Below are 17911 nucleotides of genomic sequence, written 5' to 3'. Positions count from 1 at the left end.
TTTAAAGGTTTTTGTCTGTTTTTTGTAGGTTTTTGTGTATTTCTTTTTTGAGTTTTGGTGTTTTTGTGTTTTCTTTTTGTGTTTGTGTATTTTTTTAGTGGTTTTGTTTGATTTTTGTGTTTATGTGTATTTCTTTGTGGGGGTTGGTGGTTAAACAGATTTCCACCTAAACTTGGATAGAGGACGGGTCTCAGCCCAGAACAGACCCCATTATCTTTTGGTGCTGATCCAGGTAAAGGGACATTGCCAAAAGATGTTTTTCTTACTTTCTTTTACATTGTGAGACGAAGCGTTTTTTTATTTTGTTTTAGTTCATTAGTTTCTCAGAGAATAACGTTTGGATCCTAATGAAAAAACAATCAGGTGGATGCAGGAGTCTGGATCTTCTGATCTTACATCACAGTTGAGCAGTTACAGATGGTTTCGATATTGGATCAGGTTTGATTGAATGAAAAGATTGCTGGGCCTTGGCAGAGGTATACACTCTTCTGAGTGCCAATCTAGTTTCATTTGATTTTAGATACAACGCTCTTGCTTAAAAGTTCTTATGTAATGACGGTGTCTCCAAAGGTCTGTTTAAACTTGAGTCAGATAGGACTCATCAGCCATTACCATTGATTCATTCACCAATTAAGGACACAATATTCCTATTTTCGCTTGATACTACTGCTCTTTAAAGTCAATGTACTTCACTGTGTGGAAGTCCCAGGAGTAATATTTATGTGAGGTAACGAGACCCGGGATGTGTAGCACTGACAAAGAAAACTGCTCACATGAAGGCCAATAACCTCTCAAACACACTGAAAACATTACTGGCTTCACAAAGGTAGCGTTTATTGAAGGAACACTTGTGTTGTTTGTATTATATTATAATGTGTCTCTACTTTTTTTGGTCCAACCTCTGTACGTGAACACAACAGTACAACTCACATGAACTCTTTAATATTGGCTGAACAGAAAAAACAATTCATTTCTGACTGATGAGTAAAGCATTAGTAACACGTCTGGATTAAAAGTGAAGCACCAACATTCATTTTCATCAGCATTTATTGTGAGGAAATAAAACAGATACAGGAACTGATGAAAGAAGAGGAATCTGTAGGTTTATTTTCTCCATATATTTTACAAATAGAAGCACAAATGTTCGTAGACTCTCGACAACACGTGTCTGAAGATCTTGAAGAGCTATAGGTAATGGAAACGAAGACGTGGCCCGTTTATCTGCAGAGAAAAAAGGAAAACAAAGTTAAGGACATCGAACATAAAACAACAAACAAACTGGGTTTAACAAGCTAGGAACTGTGGAGATACTCTGGACACCTACAGGGCATCTAGACTATCGCATCGAAGAATATATACGGTGCTCACTTCACACCAAACTAGCCCAGAAGGGATCTAACATTACAGTCTAACTCTACATTGTTACCTCCTCCTGTTAAAACAAGCCTCAGTTCCTGAGTTGAGCAGAGGGTGAGGAGGAGCAGATCAGGTCAGAGAGGAGAATCAGTCACCAGAGAATGTGACAGCTCTTACAAATTTAATAGACATGAACGATTGAGAGGGAATCTTGAGAAATAAAGAGGAGGTCTTAAAAGGTCAGAAATGTTAGCAGAGTGATGGAGGAATATAATGAGTCACTGAGGAGAATCTGCAAAATGAAGGGAGGAGACTCACAGCGCAGCAGCTCCAGAGATGATCTCAATGAGCTCCTTGGTGATGACGGCCTGTCTGGTACGGTTGAAGGTGAGGGTCAGCTTGTCAATCATCTCAGCTGGAGAGCGACAGAGAAAAACAGTCAGCCAGAGTCAGGTGTTAAAGTTTAATCTTGGAGGAGAGAAACCTGAGAGCACGGCTCAAACTAAATCCTAACAAGATGTGGAAAACGATCAGACACAAGTCAAAGCCCAAAATAACAAAATCATAATTTGTCTGAGTGGATGTTACAATCTGTACACTACATGATGCCTTCTGTCCTTACTGACAACTGATCAATATCGCTTAAAATGCTGAAGTAGTCAATAAATTGAAGGACAGAAAAAAAGATCCAACAATCTGGATGATAGATTAAACGCTGAACTCCAAACATTCACTGATTTAGCTTCTCAGATTTGAGGTTCAGCTGCTTTTCTCTGATTCACTTGTTTGTAAATTCAACATTTTTAGGTTTTGGACTTTTTTGACAAGAAATCTGAAGACACCATCTCTTTTTTTCAAAATGTTCTGACATTTTCCAAGCCAAAATAACTTAAGAGAAAATAAAAACAGATGGTTACAACCCTAATTAAACCGCATGTTTATAAGAACTAACTTATCCTGCAACTAGTTTTCAATTAATCTTTTGGCTCCGAGAGCTTCCAACAATCAAAAACCCATAATTATCATAATTCAGTGAAATGACACAACTGAAAAGCAGAAGATCCGCACTTACAAGAAGCTAAAAATCAGAGAATGTTTGGAAATGTTGCCAAATAAACGACTATAAAAATCAAATTTGAATGCAAAAAAATTGTTGGCAATTATTATTTTTTAATTGAATACTGTTTTGAGCACTGATCAAATACTTAAAGTGTTTTGAGAGACAGATTTATGATCTGTCCCGACACCCACACTTGGCAAATACATCACACAAGTAGGCGCTTTGATATTTGCAAGTACTGCAGATGTGGGTGTTGGGACCGATCCTTAAATCTGGTTCTGTCAATTCCCTTTCGAGAACCCCTTTTAACTCCACGAGAGAAAATCTAAATACCGTTTCAAAATCATTCCAACCCATCAGAAAATAGAGTTGTAGGAAAAAAACAGTCACGTATAAAGAGACACTTCATATACACTCATAAACGTGTGAGGCAGGAAGGGCAGAGTCTTACAGGCGTTCTTGCTGGCGCTGTCCATAGCAGTCATCCTGGCGCTCTGCTCACTGGTGGTGGACTCCTTCATGGCGAAGTAGATGATGTTGACCAGAGCAAACTCCTGGTAGTTCCTCAGCACGTCGGCATCGATGTCATCATAGATGCCCATGGCCTCTGCACACGGGACAAATATGTTCAGTATATTTCTGGTTGGGACGCCCGAGGATCCGTAAAACTATTTATTTAAAACCGACAGTACCTGCGTTAGCAATGGTGTCTATGGAAAACAACGGCTTCCTGTCCGTCTTGTAAGAGATAACAGACCTGCGGCAAAGAAAGGGGAGCATTTTACTCAAATTCCTCAGAAACAGTTAATGTTAAGAATTTCCCAAACTTTCAAGACTTTATTCGAACCCTGTTTTATACAACTCCAAATAAAGAAAAAAAAAGTTGAACAAGCGTCGTACCTGAATCTATTGTAGATGACAGAGCCCTGGTCAAACTCATATCCAGAGTTGAGGAGCTCGGTGGCGACGATTGAAGCGTCACCGAAGTTTGGGGGCTTACGGCCGACCTCCTTACAGTTCAGCATGATGTGCTTTCCATGAGTTCTGGAGAGGAACAGTGGGTGTTATTGGTATACAGCGCTACCACAAGCGACTGTTTTATATCCTATAAAACTAAATAACTTTGGGTTCTGGGCTGATAAAAAGCAGTTAATTAATCTGAACCTCCTCAAAATAAAAAAACACAAGACAACAGCTAAATATCATCGGATTACTGCCGCTACTAAACAGAAAAATCAACTAAACAGCTGCTGGATAAACAACAACAACAACACTGGACTCATGTCCTTCATCAGATGTTATGAAAGTGAACTTCAGGAGGCTCTGTTTCCATTCCTACCTGTGCAGCAGGCCTCTCAGCTTGTCTCCCACATTGATCACCATGACCTCCTTGCCAGCACCGGTCAGGGCGGCGATCTCGCTCTTGATGGCCTTGGCCACACCAGAGTGGATGGCGCCACAGAGACCACGATCAGAGGTCACGCCGACGAGCAGATGCTTGACGGCCTTGTCCTCCGGGGCTTTGATATCGGCCTTCTCGTACAAGGCTGGAGGAGCAGAGAGGAAACGGGGGAATCTTAGTCCAGTGTCAAAATTTCTTTTTAAATCTGACTCATGCAAAGTGAGCGTTAACATGAAGACACTTACCCACAGCACCGCTGCCATAGACTCTGGCTGGCTTCAGCTGCCTCTCAGCACGAGCATACTTGGCAGCAGCCACCATTTTCATGGACTTGGTGATTTTCTGGATGTTCTTGATGGACTTCAACCGGATGGTGACTGAAGAGAAGAGGGGATATTACGGATTAAACAAACAACTTGGGCGATGTACAGTAAGTGTGGTATATGCTTCAGTAATTTTATACAAATATGTCAAACATTTGCTGGTTGCAGCTTCATAAATGTAACATTTTTCTGACATTTCATACATGATTTATCTGTTAATAATGAAAAATAATCAGCAGATTAATCGATATTGTAAATAATAGTTACCCTTACCTTCCACCAAAACAGACCACAATGGGTAACCTCTAGTTAACATCATGTTGTTGTAAACTAGTAAGAAGCAGCTTGCGTGTAAATCTTTGCAGAGGATTAATCAAAGACACTACAGCCATGTTTTGCAGCTTGTGTCTTACAAACAAACATGGCAACCCCTCTAAAAGACATTCAGTCTGACATTTCTCTCAAGATTTCTGCAGAGACTGTTCAGATTTTGCTTCTGGGGTGTTACCAGTGTGGGATTATAGTCTGTAACATGTTGTTGTGCTCTTGTCCTCACATATTATGAGGAGAGTGTACAAAAGTACTTACTGTCCTTCAAGGTTGCCATGTTCCTGACCTGCCCACTGTGAACAGAAATAGTGCATGTTAGCTTTAGCCTGCAAGCATTACCAACATGTAACAGCATTATAAACAAAGTCTGACATTAACAGCAGCAGCTAACGTCACATTAGCATTAAATAATTTGACTTAAACTTGAAGGGAATCAATTTTTGCTTGCTAGCAGCCGCTAGCATAACTTTGTGCACAGAAAAGGCTTTGACAGTGAACCCCTAGCTAAAGATATCACTGTCACTGCTGTATGTGTGGACAATGTAGACGCATAATGTGCTCAATCATTCATTAGCGAGGTGTTTAGCAGCTTCTCCCCACAATGTCAGGACGTTTCAGCAAGTAAATGTCAGCACAGCTAGCATTAGCATGTAGCCGGCTGCTACTGGAGCACACCGCTGTCATTCATTAGCCGCGGCCTCCACGTTAGCATGTCCTTGCATCCAATAACTGTGTGCATTACAGACAAGAAGCTACACATTTATTCACATTACATATATACATGAAGTACACAAATAGAGTATGAAACATAAGATTGTTGTGAAAGTGTTGAAGTGTGTTTTAATTTACCATTGTGGGGCGAACACCAACGCGCTGGTCCTGGCGAACATCGTTACTCCTATGAAGGTCAGACACGCAGGACTGCGCAGGCGCAAGTTAAAGGCAAAATGGACGAATGCTGCCTTCAAGGACTGCCAGAAATATCGTAAAGCTGCCGTTCACATACGTCACCAGAAGCTGACATTACTCTTGAAGTGCTTTTTGTATTTTTTGTAAAACATGTTGAACCCATTTATTACACACACAAAAATCTGTAGCAACACCTGAATGCCAAATTTTTATTATAAGAGAATAAACAACAATTTCTATTGAAAGTGAAGACAAAATTTTATGTAATTATCGTTTTCATGACTGGGACTTTTGCACTGATGACCATTTGAGCCACACAAAGTTGTCTACACTTAAAAATAAAAGACAGTTTAACTTTTAAAACTTCCATAGTTGCGACTCTTCTGATGCCAAGATGGCAGACGAAATATCTTTGTCCATTTTTTCCCAAGATGCACTCTTGACATTTAACTTTTTTTTCCATTTTCAAATATTTTCTCAGTAAACATCTATCTAGTAATTTTATTAATGTGTTTTTTTAGATAGATAGATAGATAGATAGATAGATAGATAGATAACTTTACAATACAATAACACACAATATAAAGCCTATTTATTAATGTCTGCATCATTAACGTATTCATCAATATACAATTCTTACATGTGAGCCACAAACTGGAGCTAAGTACAGTTTGTTTTATTAACTTCATAAATCACATCGACACGTTGTAAAGTACGGAGCAATACACGAGTCCTTGAACGCAACTACAGTTATCGCGCGTTTTCAGCTTTCTCGCGAGGTTGTGACGCTCAACACGCGGAAGCTGTTTACCTTGGTGGATGTTCGTCGATTAGCCGCTATTCGAGCGGACTTTTTCTCAGTTTAAGTGTTAATTATCGATTAAAATCAGACATTGTATGTGTATTGTAGGTGGTCAGGATGGGAAAAGCAGATTTTCTGTCCCCAAAGGCGATAGCCAACAGGATAAAATCCAAAGGTCTCCAGAAGTTGAGGTGGTATTGTCAGATGTGTCAGAAACAATGTCGAGATGAGGTGAGACGTCCATTAAATCTGTGTTAGTCGATGTTTTTACTGTTGCTGTTGATGTTTTTTGATCTTATTTGTGTTTCCTGTTTGTTTTACAGAACGGCTTCAAATGTCACTGCATGTCAGAGTCCCACCAGAGGCAGCTGCTGCTGGCCTCAGAGGACCCCAACAAGTTCATGGACTATTTCTCTGAGTAAGTTCATCTAACAAGAAGAAACAAAAGCACTTTGTTGTGTATTTCATACGTCAGAGTTCATTCTTGTCTCTTTTCTCACAGTGAGTTCAAAAGTGACTTCCTGGAGCTGCTCAGGAGACGTTTCGGTGAGTCCTGAGTCACTCACATCATCCAGATGTTTGTCCAACAGCAGCAGCTGGAAAACATTTTGATTCATTTGTTCTGTTTCCATCTGCAGGGACCAAACGTGTGCACAACAACATCGTCTACAACGAATACATCAGCGACAGAGAGCACGTCCACATGAACTCCACACAGTGGGAGACTCTCACTGACTTCACCAAGTGGCTCGGCAGAGAAGGTAAACTGACACCGTCTGAATATATGCAGAGGTTTTCCTCCCCAAAATCCACCTGGACACGTTTCCTACTATTCACAAAGATGTGGAGATCTGTTAGGAACAGGGGTCTCTCTTCTAAGACAAACAGATGTGTGGTGGATATACCGCACTGAAAGTCCTCGTAGTATTATACATAATAGATCATTTTGAATGTAAAAGCAGGATTTTGCTGTTGTAGTTGGTTGAGGTGTATCGTGCTGCAACTCTGATTACTTCTCTTCTGGATTAATCTGGTGACAATTATTTCAATTAAAGGACTGGCTGTATGAAAATGATTGTTTTGACTAATAGGTTGCCCTGACCTCAACATTTTTAAAATGAAAATAAATATTGAATATGTGGAGTTTAATGATGATTAAAACAGTTGTCAGTTAATTGAATGATTGATTAATTCACTAATTGTTTCAGCTGTGCTTGTATAAACTGTTTGGTAGTTTAGTTTATTAAAAAAAAACAAAATGTTTTATAAGCTCTTGAAATGTTGTCTGTGCATGTATTACTGCATTGATGCGGCACAGTAATACCACGGTCAGCAAACCAGTATGGAGATGCTGATTTCCGTCTCCTTGGCACCTGCCCACAGTGCCAAAAACTACCAGTAACTGATTTGCTGACCAATATTATTACTGTGCTTTATGGAAAACAAAACAAGGCTTGAAATATTTCACTTTATGTGTAATGAATCTAGAATATATGACAGTTTAACTTTTTGAATTAAATTACGGAGAAAAAATATACTTTTCCATGATATTCTCATTTTTTTGAGATGCACCTGTAAATGTATTTGACTAAAAAGTATTATTATTAAAGCATTTCCCTCTGCAATGTAGTGGAGTAGAAGTATCAGGTGGCGAAAAAGAAAAGACCTCAAATTTCTTCTTAAGTACCGGACTTGAGTAAATCATAATCAGACTACTATCATCAGAATTATAATTTGGAGAAACATAAATACTATACTAAGTAGTAGTTAAGTACATAACATGTCATACTGAGTAAATGTTAAATGTAAAATATTTAAAGAGCTTATGGCAAAAACAGAAGAACATCTTGAACTCTCTGTATCAGATCCTTCTGATAGCCGCTGTAAAGAAAGTCCCCATGAAGTGGCTGAATGGCAGAAACGCAAAAATGGAAATGAACAGTCTTTGGATGTTCCTGCCAGGTTTTTGTAAGGTCGACGAGACCCCTAAAGGCTGGTACGTCCAGTACATCGACCGCGACCCGGAGACCATCCGCCTCCAGGAGGAGCAGGCGAGGAGGAAGAAGGCGGACCTGGACGACGAGGAGAGGAGCGCCAAGTTCATCAACGAGCAGGTCCGAAGAGGCCGCGGCGGAAAGGAGATTGACGTGAGTGCCGACGGGACAGAATTCAGCTGCGCGTGTGTGAAGTTCAGCTCAATAAAGATCACATTTTTTATGTTTTGCTAATCCACAGGAAACTCCTGTCTACACCGAGCTGAAACGTGAGAGTGAAGAAGAAAAAAGTATGTAAATAAAACAGCTAGAGTGCAGACAAAAGCTAATATTTTCAGTGTAAAGAGCAGTGATTGTAAATGTTTTCGGGATGTCATAATGAATTGGAGAATTAGACCCAATTTGTCATGTTAGTTTTCATTCCTTACGCCTGTTTTCTGCAGTTGCTTTCAACCTGGGTGCCTCTGCGTGTGTTGCCGGTCCGTCCAAATCCAGGTACAGAAGTCTCTGTGCAGGTTGCTAATTTTTGGGCCTAATTATCAGGCAGGTATGATAAAATTATTTTGTCTGACACTGTTGTTTTTGCCTCCCTGTAGTTCTGCTCTTGGTGCCAGCGCTCTCAAAGCAGCAGCAGCAGCAGCAGCAGCAGCGTCATCGTCCACCAAGAGGAAAGACACCGGTTCAGACTCCCGCTCGGAGAAGAAGAAAAAATCTGCTCTGGAGGAGATCATGGAGGTAGAGAAGATGATTTTTTCCTCTTCTGTCTCTGTTTATTTGTATTATTTATTCCAGCTGATTGTTCTGAAATCAACTGAATGCTTTTTTCTTTTTCTTCAGATGGAGGCGAGGAAGAAGAAGAAGCTGGACGCGGTCCGAACAGATTACTGGATGCAGCCCAACATCGTGATCAAAGTCGTCACCAAGAGACTGGGAGAGAAGTACCACAAGAAGAAGGGCGTCGTCATGGTAACGATGCTGAGTATTTACTGTCGTGAGAGTCTGTTGATTTGAGAGATGTGTCGATAATAACTGTGAATGTTTTTGTTGCAGGAGGTGCGAGACAAATACGCAGCGGTGGTGAAGATGATCGACTCCGGAGACAAACTGAAACTGGACCAGAATCATGTTGAGACGGTCATACCTGCACCAGGTAAACCTAAAAAGATCATTTAAAGGGATACTTCTGTGGGATGCATGAGGGCAGTGTGACTTTGGTGTTTTAAAGGGTTCGTTCAGATTCAGAGAGTTCACACAATAAAGCAGCCGTAGAGCAGAAACCTCCTTGTTCTGTGAGGTAAAATAACTGTTTTTATGAAAGGAGTCTGGTGGAATCTGGAGAGAGCAATACAAAGGCTTTATTTCCTTGTTGTAAAGGTCTAAAGTGGGACCATGCTGACCTTACATACACTTACAACCCCCACACTTAAAACAACGCTATCCCAGATTGCTGATCAACATCTTGAGGTTGAAACACCTCAGTATCGGCTCCTCATCATCTTGTTGTCTAACCTCCTGCAGGTAAACGGGTTCTGATCCTGAACGGACCGTACAGAGACGTCGAGGCTGTGCTGGAGGGAATAGATGAAAAGAACTTCAGCGCTACACTCACGCTCGAATCTGTGAGTATTTTCTTGGCCTGTTCTCAAATCTGCTAAAAACTGCTCCTGTCACATGTCGGTCGAGGCTTTATGAACTGTACGTCTGTAAATTGAAAATTGGTTCAACTGTAAGGAACATTCAAAATTCTTGATTTTCAACATAACCTGGTGTTTTACAGAAGCCCTGAGGGGCAAGTGAACACATTGTTTGTCTGGTGATCTGTTTTCTAAGGGGGAAAAAAAACAACTTTTTTTCAGACTGTTTCACACATGAAAACAAAAAATTCTCCTAGAAGAAATAGTTTTTTTGCCCGGTTTCACACATAAAATGAACACAATTTCAAAATGAAAAAGAAAACTTTTCCTGCCCAAACTTTTATTCAGGTTCACACTTGAAAAAAATAATTCTCCTGAATGTTTTTTCACGCGATTTAAAAAGAAATATTCTCCTGATTTCTTTTTTTTGGCACGCAGTTTATAAAAATATTCTTTTCTTTATTCTTTTATTCTTTTCTTTTTTTAGACTGAGTGATTATTTTTTCCAGGAAAAGGGAAAAAAGACATTCTTTAAGAGAATACATTTTTTCAGAATAAAAATAATTGCCTGAAAAAACTTTTTTTTTCCTTTTTTCATGCGGTTTAAAAAAAATATTGAACAAAACTCTTTTTTTCATGAAAAAAAACTATTTTTTTAATGAGAAAACACTTCACGAGAACATTTCTTTCAGGCAAAATGTATTTTCTTCTGAAAAAATTGTATTTTCTTCTGAAAAAATTGTATTTTCTTCTGAAAAAAATTTATTTTCTTCTTCTTTTTTCTCCTGAATTTTTTCTTCACAATTTAGATGTGAAGATGAAGGCTTTAAGTCTGCAAAATATTAGTTTAGATACCTTGAAAGTACTCAAAAAGTGCTTGAATTTCACTCCTACAAAGCTGCATCATTAAAGCTTCACCTTCTCTCGTCTTCAGGGTTCACAGAAGGGGAAGAGAGTCGACATCGCCTATGAGGATTTCTCCAAACTGGCCTGAACCAACAAGCTTCCCGTTTTAATCTCAGGGACTCTACTGTGTCAGAGTTACTTCCCTAACATTCACTGTACATATACACACACACCCTGTAATGCATTACACAAATAAACACAGAGCAGTTTGTTCAATTAGTTTTTTATTTTGTATTGATGTTCAAGTTGATCTTTACATTGCAGATGTACATTTTTCTCCAAATAAATTCAACAAAAGTGACTCCTGGTGTTTTTTGGAAAGTAATTAGGAAAGAAGGAAAATTTTAAAAGGAAATGTAGACACCAAAAAGTTAAACGTCTTCATGTCGTCCCCTCTTTTCTTCTGGCTCCAGTTTTCCACTCGCTTTGTTTTCATTTTCTCACTGACCCAGGGGATTTATAGCAGCACAGGGTACTCGAATGTGTCTCCGGCTGCTCAGAGCGTCGGGAGGAAGCTGTTGAGATTGGGGACGATGTAGTCGGTGTAGTGGCCGTCGATGAAGCCCTTCCCGCTGTTGTGTATGAACCAGCAGTAGACGTTTGAGCCGTGCGTCTTATCGGTCCTGTAGTCCTTCTGCCAGCCCCTAAAACACACACACAGGAGTTTTAATACCAAACGCTTCAGAAATCAGTTTTATACAAGTTATTATATATTCAGACGTACCTGGTGACACATGTTCAGCTGCAAATCAACCTGTGTTCAGTTCAGTTTGTGACTGAATGATTCGATGTTGTCCTCATCCTGACGCAAGAAGTTACCAAACCACTTTAACAGTTTCACTCTAGTGGTGAGTTTTTAAAGGTTTTTCTTACTTCAACAAGGCTACATTTTAAATACCACTTAAACTGCCAGAAACAAACATCTCAAAATATTCAATATGTGCCCAAAATATCCATTATTGGCAGAATTTTGGGACTTCTTAAAACGCAGTGAAACAGTAAATTGCTAAAAGTGTAATTTTGGAGTGGAGTGTGAGAAAAAAGAAACTCGTCAGTTTTGTGTGTTGCTTCAGGGGCTGGTTTCACAAAGATATTTGTATCATTTCGACAAAAAAAATAAAGATTTATGCATTAAAAGTTTGCTGTTTTTACTCTCTTGTGGCTTTGTACCTCTGGTATGGACAGTTTTGTGTACAATCACTGTTAATGTTCTTTAAAATAAATGAACAAAAATGCTTCACCGAGAAGAAATTGTGTCTTTTTTCATTATTTAATTTTTTTGAGAAAAAACTTATAAAGGATATACTTATTTTTCATGTCCATCGCAAATAAACGTCCATGAATCTGCTTAGGAATTATAGGAAAAAAGACGCTTCAGGACTCACCCTGAAATCTTCACATTTTAAGGTTCTTTTCAGTATTTAAGCAATCCAGTGACACTTATCGTTAAATTAATGGCCACACTGCAATAAGGACGTAGTAATAGTTAATTCGGCATGCTTTTAATGACACAACAACAGCTATTTTTCGAGTTTCTTTATTTTCCATGTAGCTGACTTGGAGCTGAGAAATCATAGAAAACGGGCACTTACAGAACTCGCCCTGAAATCTTCACATTTTAAGGTTGTGTTCAGTATTTAAGCAATCTGGTGATACTTATGGCCAAATCAATGGCCCCAGTGCAATGAGGACGTCCGAATAGCCAATTCGGCGCCCTTTGAGCGACACAACAACAGCTATTTTTCGAGTTTCTTTATTTTCCATGTAGCTGACTTGGACTGCCAGCTGAGAAATTGAGGAAACGGGCACTTACAGAACTCGCCCTGAAATCTTCACATTTGAAGGTTGTGTTCAGTATTTAAGCAATCTGGTGATACTTATGGCCAAATCAATGGCCCCAGTGCAATAAGGATGTGTTAATAGCCAATTCGGCGCCCCTTGAGCGACACAACAACAGCTATTCTTCGAGTTTCTTTATTTTCCATGTAGCTGACTTGGAGCTGAGAAATCATAGAAAACGGGCGTTTACAGAACTCGCCCTGAAATCTTCACATTTTAAGGTTTTGTTCAGTATTTAAGCAATATGGCGATACTTATGGCCAAATAAATAGCCCCAGTGCAATAAGGATGTGTTAATAGCCAATTCGGCGCCCTTTGAGCGACACAACAACAGCTATTTTTCAAGTTTCTTCATTTTCCATGTAGCTGACTTGGACTGTCATATAAGAAATTGAGAAAACGGGCACTTACAGAATTCTCCCTGAAATCTTCACATTTTAAGGTTTTCTTCCGTATTTAAGCAATCTGGTGATACTTATGGCCAAATCAATGGCCCAGTGCAATAAGGATGTGTTAATAGCCAATTCGGCGCCCTTTAAGCGACACAGCAACAGCTATTTTGTGAATTTCTTTATTTTCCATGTAGCTGACTTGGACTGTCAGCTACATGGAAAACGGGCGTTTACAGAACTCGCCCTGAAATCTTCACATTTTAAGGTTTTCTTCAGCATTTAAGCAATCTGGTGATACTTATGGCCAAATCAATGGCCCCAGTGCAATGAGGACGTCCTAATAGCCAATTCGGCGCCCTTTGAGCGACACAACAACAGCTATTTTTCGAGTTTCTTTATTTTCCATGTAGCTGACTTAGAGCTGAGAAATCATAGAAAACGGGCGTTTACAGAACTCGCCCTGAAATCTTCACATTTTAAGGTTTTGTTCAGTATTTAAGCAATATGGCGATACTTATGGCCAAATCAATGGCCCCAGTGCAATGAGGACGTCCTATTAGCCAATTCGGCGCCCTTTGAGCGACACAACAACAGCTATTTTGTGAATTTCTTTATTTTCCATGTAGGTGACTTGGAGCTGAGAAATCATAGAAAACGGGCGTTTACAGAACTCGCCCTGAAATCTTCACATTTTAAGGTTTTCTTCAGCATTTAAGTAATCTGGTGATACTTATGGCCAAATCAATGGTCCCAGTGCAATAAGGATGTGTTAATAGCCAATTCGGCGCCCTTTGAGCGACACAGCAACAGCTATTTTGCGAGTTTCTTTATTTTGCATGTAGCTGACTTGGACTGTCAGCTGAGAAATCATAGAAAACGGGCACTTACGGAACTCGCCCTGAAATCTTCACATTTTAAGGTTTTGTTCAGTATTTAAGCAATCTGGTGATACTTATGGCCAAATCAATGGCCCCAGTGCAATGAGGACGTGCTAATAGCCAATTCGGCGCCCTTTGAGCGACACAGCAACAGCTATTTTGTGAGTTTCTTTATTTTCCATGTAGCTGACTTGGACTGTCAGCTGAGAAATTGAGGAAACGGGCACTTACAGAATTCTCCCTGAAATCTCCACATTTTAAGGTTTTCTTCAGCATTTAAGTAATCTGGTGATACTTATGGCCAAATCAATGGTCCCAGTGCAATAAGGATGTGTTAATAGCCAATTCGGCGCCCTTTGAGTGACACAACAACAGCTATTTTTCAAGTTTCTTTATTTTCCATGTAGCTGACTTGGACTGTCAGCTGAGAAATCATAGAAAACGGGCACTTACGGAACTCGCGCTGAAATCTTCACATTTTAAGGTTTTGTTCAGTATTTAAGCAATCTGGTGATACTTATGGCCAAATCAATGGCCCCAGTGCAATGAGGACGTGCTAATAGCCAATTCGGCGACCTTTGAGCGACACAGCAACAGCTATTTTGCGAGTTTCTTTATTTTGCATGTAGCTGACTTGGAGCTGAGAAATTATAGAAAACGGGCACTTACAGAACTCGCCCTGAAATCTTCACATTTTAAGGTTATGTTCAGTATTTAAGCAATATGGTGATACTTATGGCCAAATCAATGGCCCCAGTGCAATGAGGACGTCCTAATAGCCAATTCGGCGCCCTTTGAGCGACACAACAACAGCTATTTTGTGAATTTCTTTATTTTCCATGTAGCTGACTTTGAGCTGAGAAATCATAGAAAACGGGCGTTTACAGAACTCGCCCTGAAATCTTCACATTTTAAGGTTTTGTTCAGTATTTAAGCAATCTGGTGATACTTATGGCCAAATCAATGGCCCCAGTGCAATGAGGACGTCCTAATAGCCAATTCGGCGCCCTTTGAGCGACACAACAACAGCTATTTTGTGAATTTCTTTATTTTCCATGTAGCTGACTTTGAGCTGAGAAATCATAGAAAACGGGCGTTTACAGAACTCGCCCTGAAATCTTCACATTTTAAGGTTTTGTTCAGTATTTAAGCAATCTGGTGATACTTATGGCCAAATCAATGGCCCAAGTGCAATGAGGACGTGCTAATAGCCAATTCGGCGCCCTTTGAGCGACACAACAACAGCTATTTTGCGAGTTTCTTTATTTTCCATGTAGCTGACTTGGACTGTCAGCTGAGAAATTGAGGAAACGGGCACTTACAGAATTCTCCCTGAAATCTCCACATTTTAAGGTTTTCTTCAGCATTTAAGTAATCTGGTGATACTTATGGCCAAATCAATGGTCCCAGTGCAATAAGGATGTGTTAATAGCCAATTCGGCGCCCTTTGAGTGACACAACAACAGCTATTTTTCAAGTTTCTTTATTTTCCATGTAGCTGACTTGGACTGTCAGCTGAGAAATTGAGGAAACAGGCACTTACAGAATTCTCCCTGAAATCTTCACATTTTAAGGTTTTCTTCAGCATTTAAGTAATCTGGTGATACTTATGGCCAAATCAATGGTCCCAGTGCAATAAGGATGTGTTAATAGCCAATTCGGCGCCCTTTGAGCGACACAGCAACAGCTATTTTGCGAGTTTCTTTATTTTGCATGTAGCTGACTTGGAGCTGAGAAATTATAGAAAACGGGCACTTACAGAACTCGCCCTGAAATCTTCACATTTTAAGGTTATGTTCAGTATTTAAGCAATCTGGTGATACTTATGGCCAAATCAATGGCCCCAGTGCAATGAGGACGTGCTAATAGCCAATTCGGCGCCCTTTGAGCGACACAGCAACAGCTATTTTGTGAGTTTCTTTATTTTCCATGTAGCTGACTTGGACTGTCAGCTGAGAAATTGAGGAAACGGGCACTTACAGAATTCTCCCTGAAATCTCCACATTTTAAGGTTTTCTTCAGCATTTAAGTAATCTGGTGATACTTATGGCCAAATCAATGGTCCCAGTGCAATAAGGATGTGTTAATAGCCAATTCGGCGCCCTTTGAGTGACACAACAACAGCTATTTTTCAAGTTTCTTTATTTTCCATGTAGCTGACTTGGACTGTCAGCTGAGAAATCATAGAAAACGGGCACTTACGGAACTCGCGCTGAAATCTTCACATTTTAAGGTTTTGTTCAGTATTTAAGCAATCTGGTGATACTTATGGCCAAATCAATGGCCCCAGTGCAATGAGGACGTGCTAATAGCCAATTCGGCGCCCTTTGAGCGACACAGCAACAGCTATTTTGCGAGTTTCTTTATTTTGCATGTAGCTGACTTGGAGCTGAGAAATTATAGAAAACGGGCACTTACAGAACTCGCCCTGAAATCTTCACATTTTAAGGTTATGTTCAGTATTTAAGCAATATGGTGATACTTATGGCCAAATCAATGGCCCCAGTGCAATGAGGACGTCCTAATAGCCAATTCGGCGCCCTTTGAGCGACACAACAACAGCTATTTTGTGAATTTCTTTATTTTCCATGTAGCTGACTTTGAGCTGAGAAATCATAGAAAACGGGCGTTTACAGAACTCGCCCTGAAATCTTCACATTTTAAGGTTTTGTTCAGTATTTAAGCAATATGGCGATACTTATGGCCAAATCAATGGCCCAAGTGCAATGAGGACGTGCTAATAGCCAATTCGGCGCCCTTTGAGCGACACAACAACAGCTATTTTGCGAGTTTCTTTATTTTCCATGTAGCTGACTTGGACTGTCAGCTGAGAAATTGAGGAAACGGGCACTTACAGAATTCTCCCTGAAATCTCCACATTTTAAGGTTTTCTTCAGCATTTAAGTAATCTGGTGATACTTATGGCCAAATCAATGGTCCCAGTGCAATAAGGATGTGTTAATAGCCAATTCGGCGCCCTTTGAGCGACACAGCAACAGCTATTTTGCGAGTTTCTTTATTTTGCATGTAGCTGACTTGGAGCTGAGAAATTATAGAAAACGGGCACTTACAGAACTCGCCCTGAAATCTTCACATTTTAAGGTTATGTTCAGTATTTAAGCAATCTGGTGATACTTATGGCCAAATCAATGGCCCCAGTGCAATGAGGACGTGCTAATAGCCAATTCGGCGCCCTTTGAGCGACACAACAACAGCTATTTTGCGAGTTTCTTTATTTTCCATGTAGCTGACTTGGACTGTCAGCTGAGAAATTGAGGAAACGGGCATTTACAGAATTCGCCCTGAAATCTCCACATTTTAAGGTTTTCTTCAGCATTTAAGTAATCTGGTGATACTTATGGCCAAATCAATGGTCCCAGTGCAATAAGGATGTGTTAATAGCCAATTCGGCGCCCTTTGAGCGACACAACAACAGCTATTTTGCGAGTTTCTTTATTTTCCATGTAGCTGACTTGGACTGTCAGCTGAGAAATTGAGGAAACGGGCACTTACAGAATTCGCCCTGAAATCTTCACATTTTAAGGTTTTCTTCAGCATTTAAGTAATCTGGTGATACTTATGGCCAAATCAATGGTCCCAGTGCAATAAGGATGTGTTAATAGCCAATTCGGCGCCCTTTGAGTGACACAACAACAGCTATTTTTCAAGTTTCTTTATTTTCCATGTAGCTGACTTGGACTGTCAGCTGAGAAATCATAGAAAACGGGCACTTACGGAACTCGCGCTGAAATCTTCACATTTTAAGGTTTTGTTCAGTATTTAAGCAATCTGGTGATACTTATGGCCAAATCAATGGCCCCAGTGCAATGAGGACGTGCTAATAGCCAATTCGGCGCCCTTTGAGCGACACAGCAACAGCTATTTTGCGAGTTTCTTTATTTTGCATGTAGCTGACTTGGAGCTGAGAAATTATAGAAAACGGGCACTTACAGAACTCGCCCTGAAATCTTCACATTTTAAGGTTATGTTCAGTATTTAAGCAATATGGTGATACTTATGGCCAAATCAATGGCCCCAGTGCAATGAGGACGTCCTAATAGCCAATTCGGCGCCCTTTGAGCGACA

The 17911-nt window shown here is 40.0% G+C and overlaps 2 protein-coding genes across 3 annotated transcripts; one reads left to right on the top strand and one right to left on the bottom strand.

The window, feature by feature from the left end:
• Positions 1-1029: 1029 nt before the first annotated feature.
• atp5f1c (ATP synthase F1 subunit gamma) lies at positions 1030-5392 on the bottom strand. 2 transcript variants are annotated; one of them, XM_073480713.1, is made up of 9 exons: positions 5321-5392; positions 4730-4764; positions 4064-4195; positions 3756-3963; positions 3317-3460; positions 3109-3173; positions 2868-3023; positions 1675-1771; positions 1030-1221 (listed from the first exon to the last, which is right to left on the bottom strand). In XM_073480713.1, the coding sequence occupies exons 1-9, from the start codon at positions 5359-5361 to the stop codon at positions 1218-1220; spliced, it is 882 nt and encodes a 293-aa protein (XP_073336814.1). In that variant the 5' UTR covers positions 5362-5392; the 3' UTR covers positions 1030-1217. The 2 variants fall into 2 exon arrangements, with proteins under 2 accessions (XP_073336814.1, XP_073336815.1); XM_073480714.1 differs by lacking the exon at positions 1030-1221 and having other exon boundaries at positions 1671-1771.
• Positions 5393-6182: 790 nt separating this feature from the next.
• kin (Kin17 DNA and RNA binding protein) lies at positions 6183-11174 on the top strand. Its single transcript, XM_073480360.1, has 12 exons — positions 6183-6413; positions 6506-6600; positions 6685-6728; positions 6821-6943; positions 8145-8329; positions 8418-8466; positions 8620-8671; positions 8773-8911; positions 9014-9142; positions 9227-9332; positions 9701-9795; positions 10745-11174. The coding sequence occupies exons 1-12, from the start codon at positions 6300-6302 to the stop codon at positions 10802-10804; spliced, it is 1191 nt and encodes a 396-aa protein (XP_073336461.1). The 5' UTR covers positions 6183-6299; the 3' UTR covers positions 10805-11174.
• The last annotated feature ends 6737 nt before the right edge of the window (positions 11175-17911 follow it).

This window comes from Pagrus major, chromosome 14 (assembly GCF_040436345.1).
Source record: "Pagrus major chromosome 14, Pma_NU_1.0".
In the NCBI taxonomy this organism is placed as follows: Eukaryota; Metazoa; Chordata; class Actinopteri; order Spariformes; family Sparidae; genus Pagrus; species Pagrus major.
This window is presented reverse-complemented; position numbering and strand designations above follow the sequence as displayed.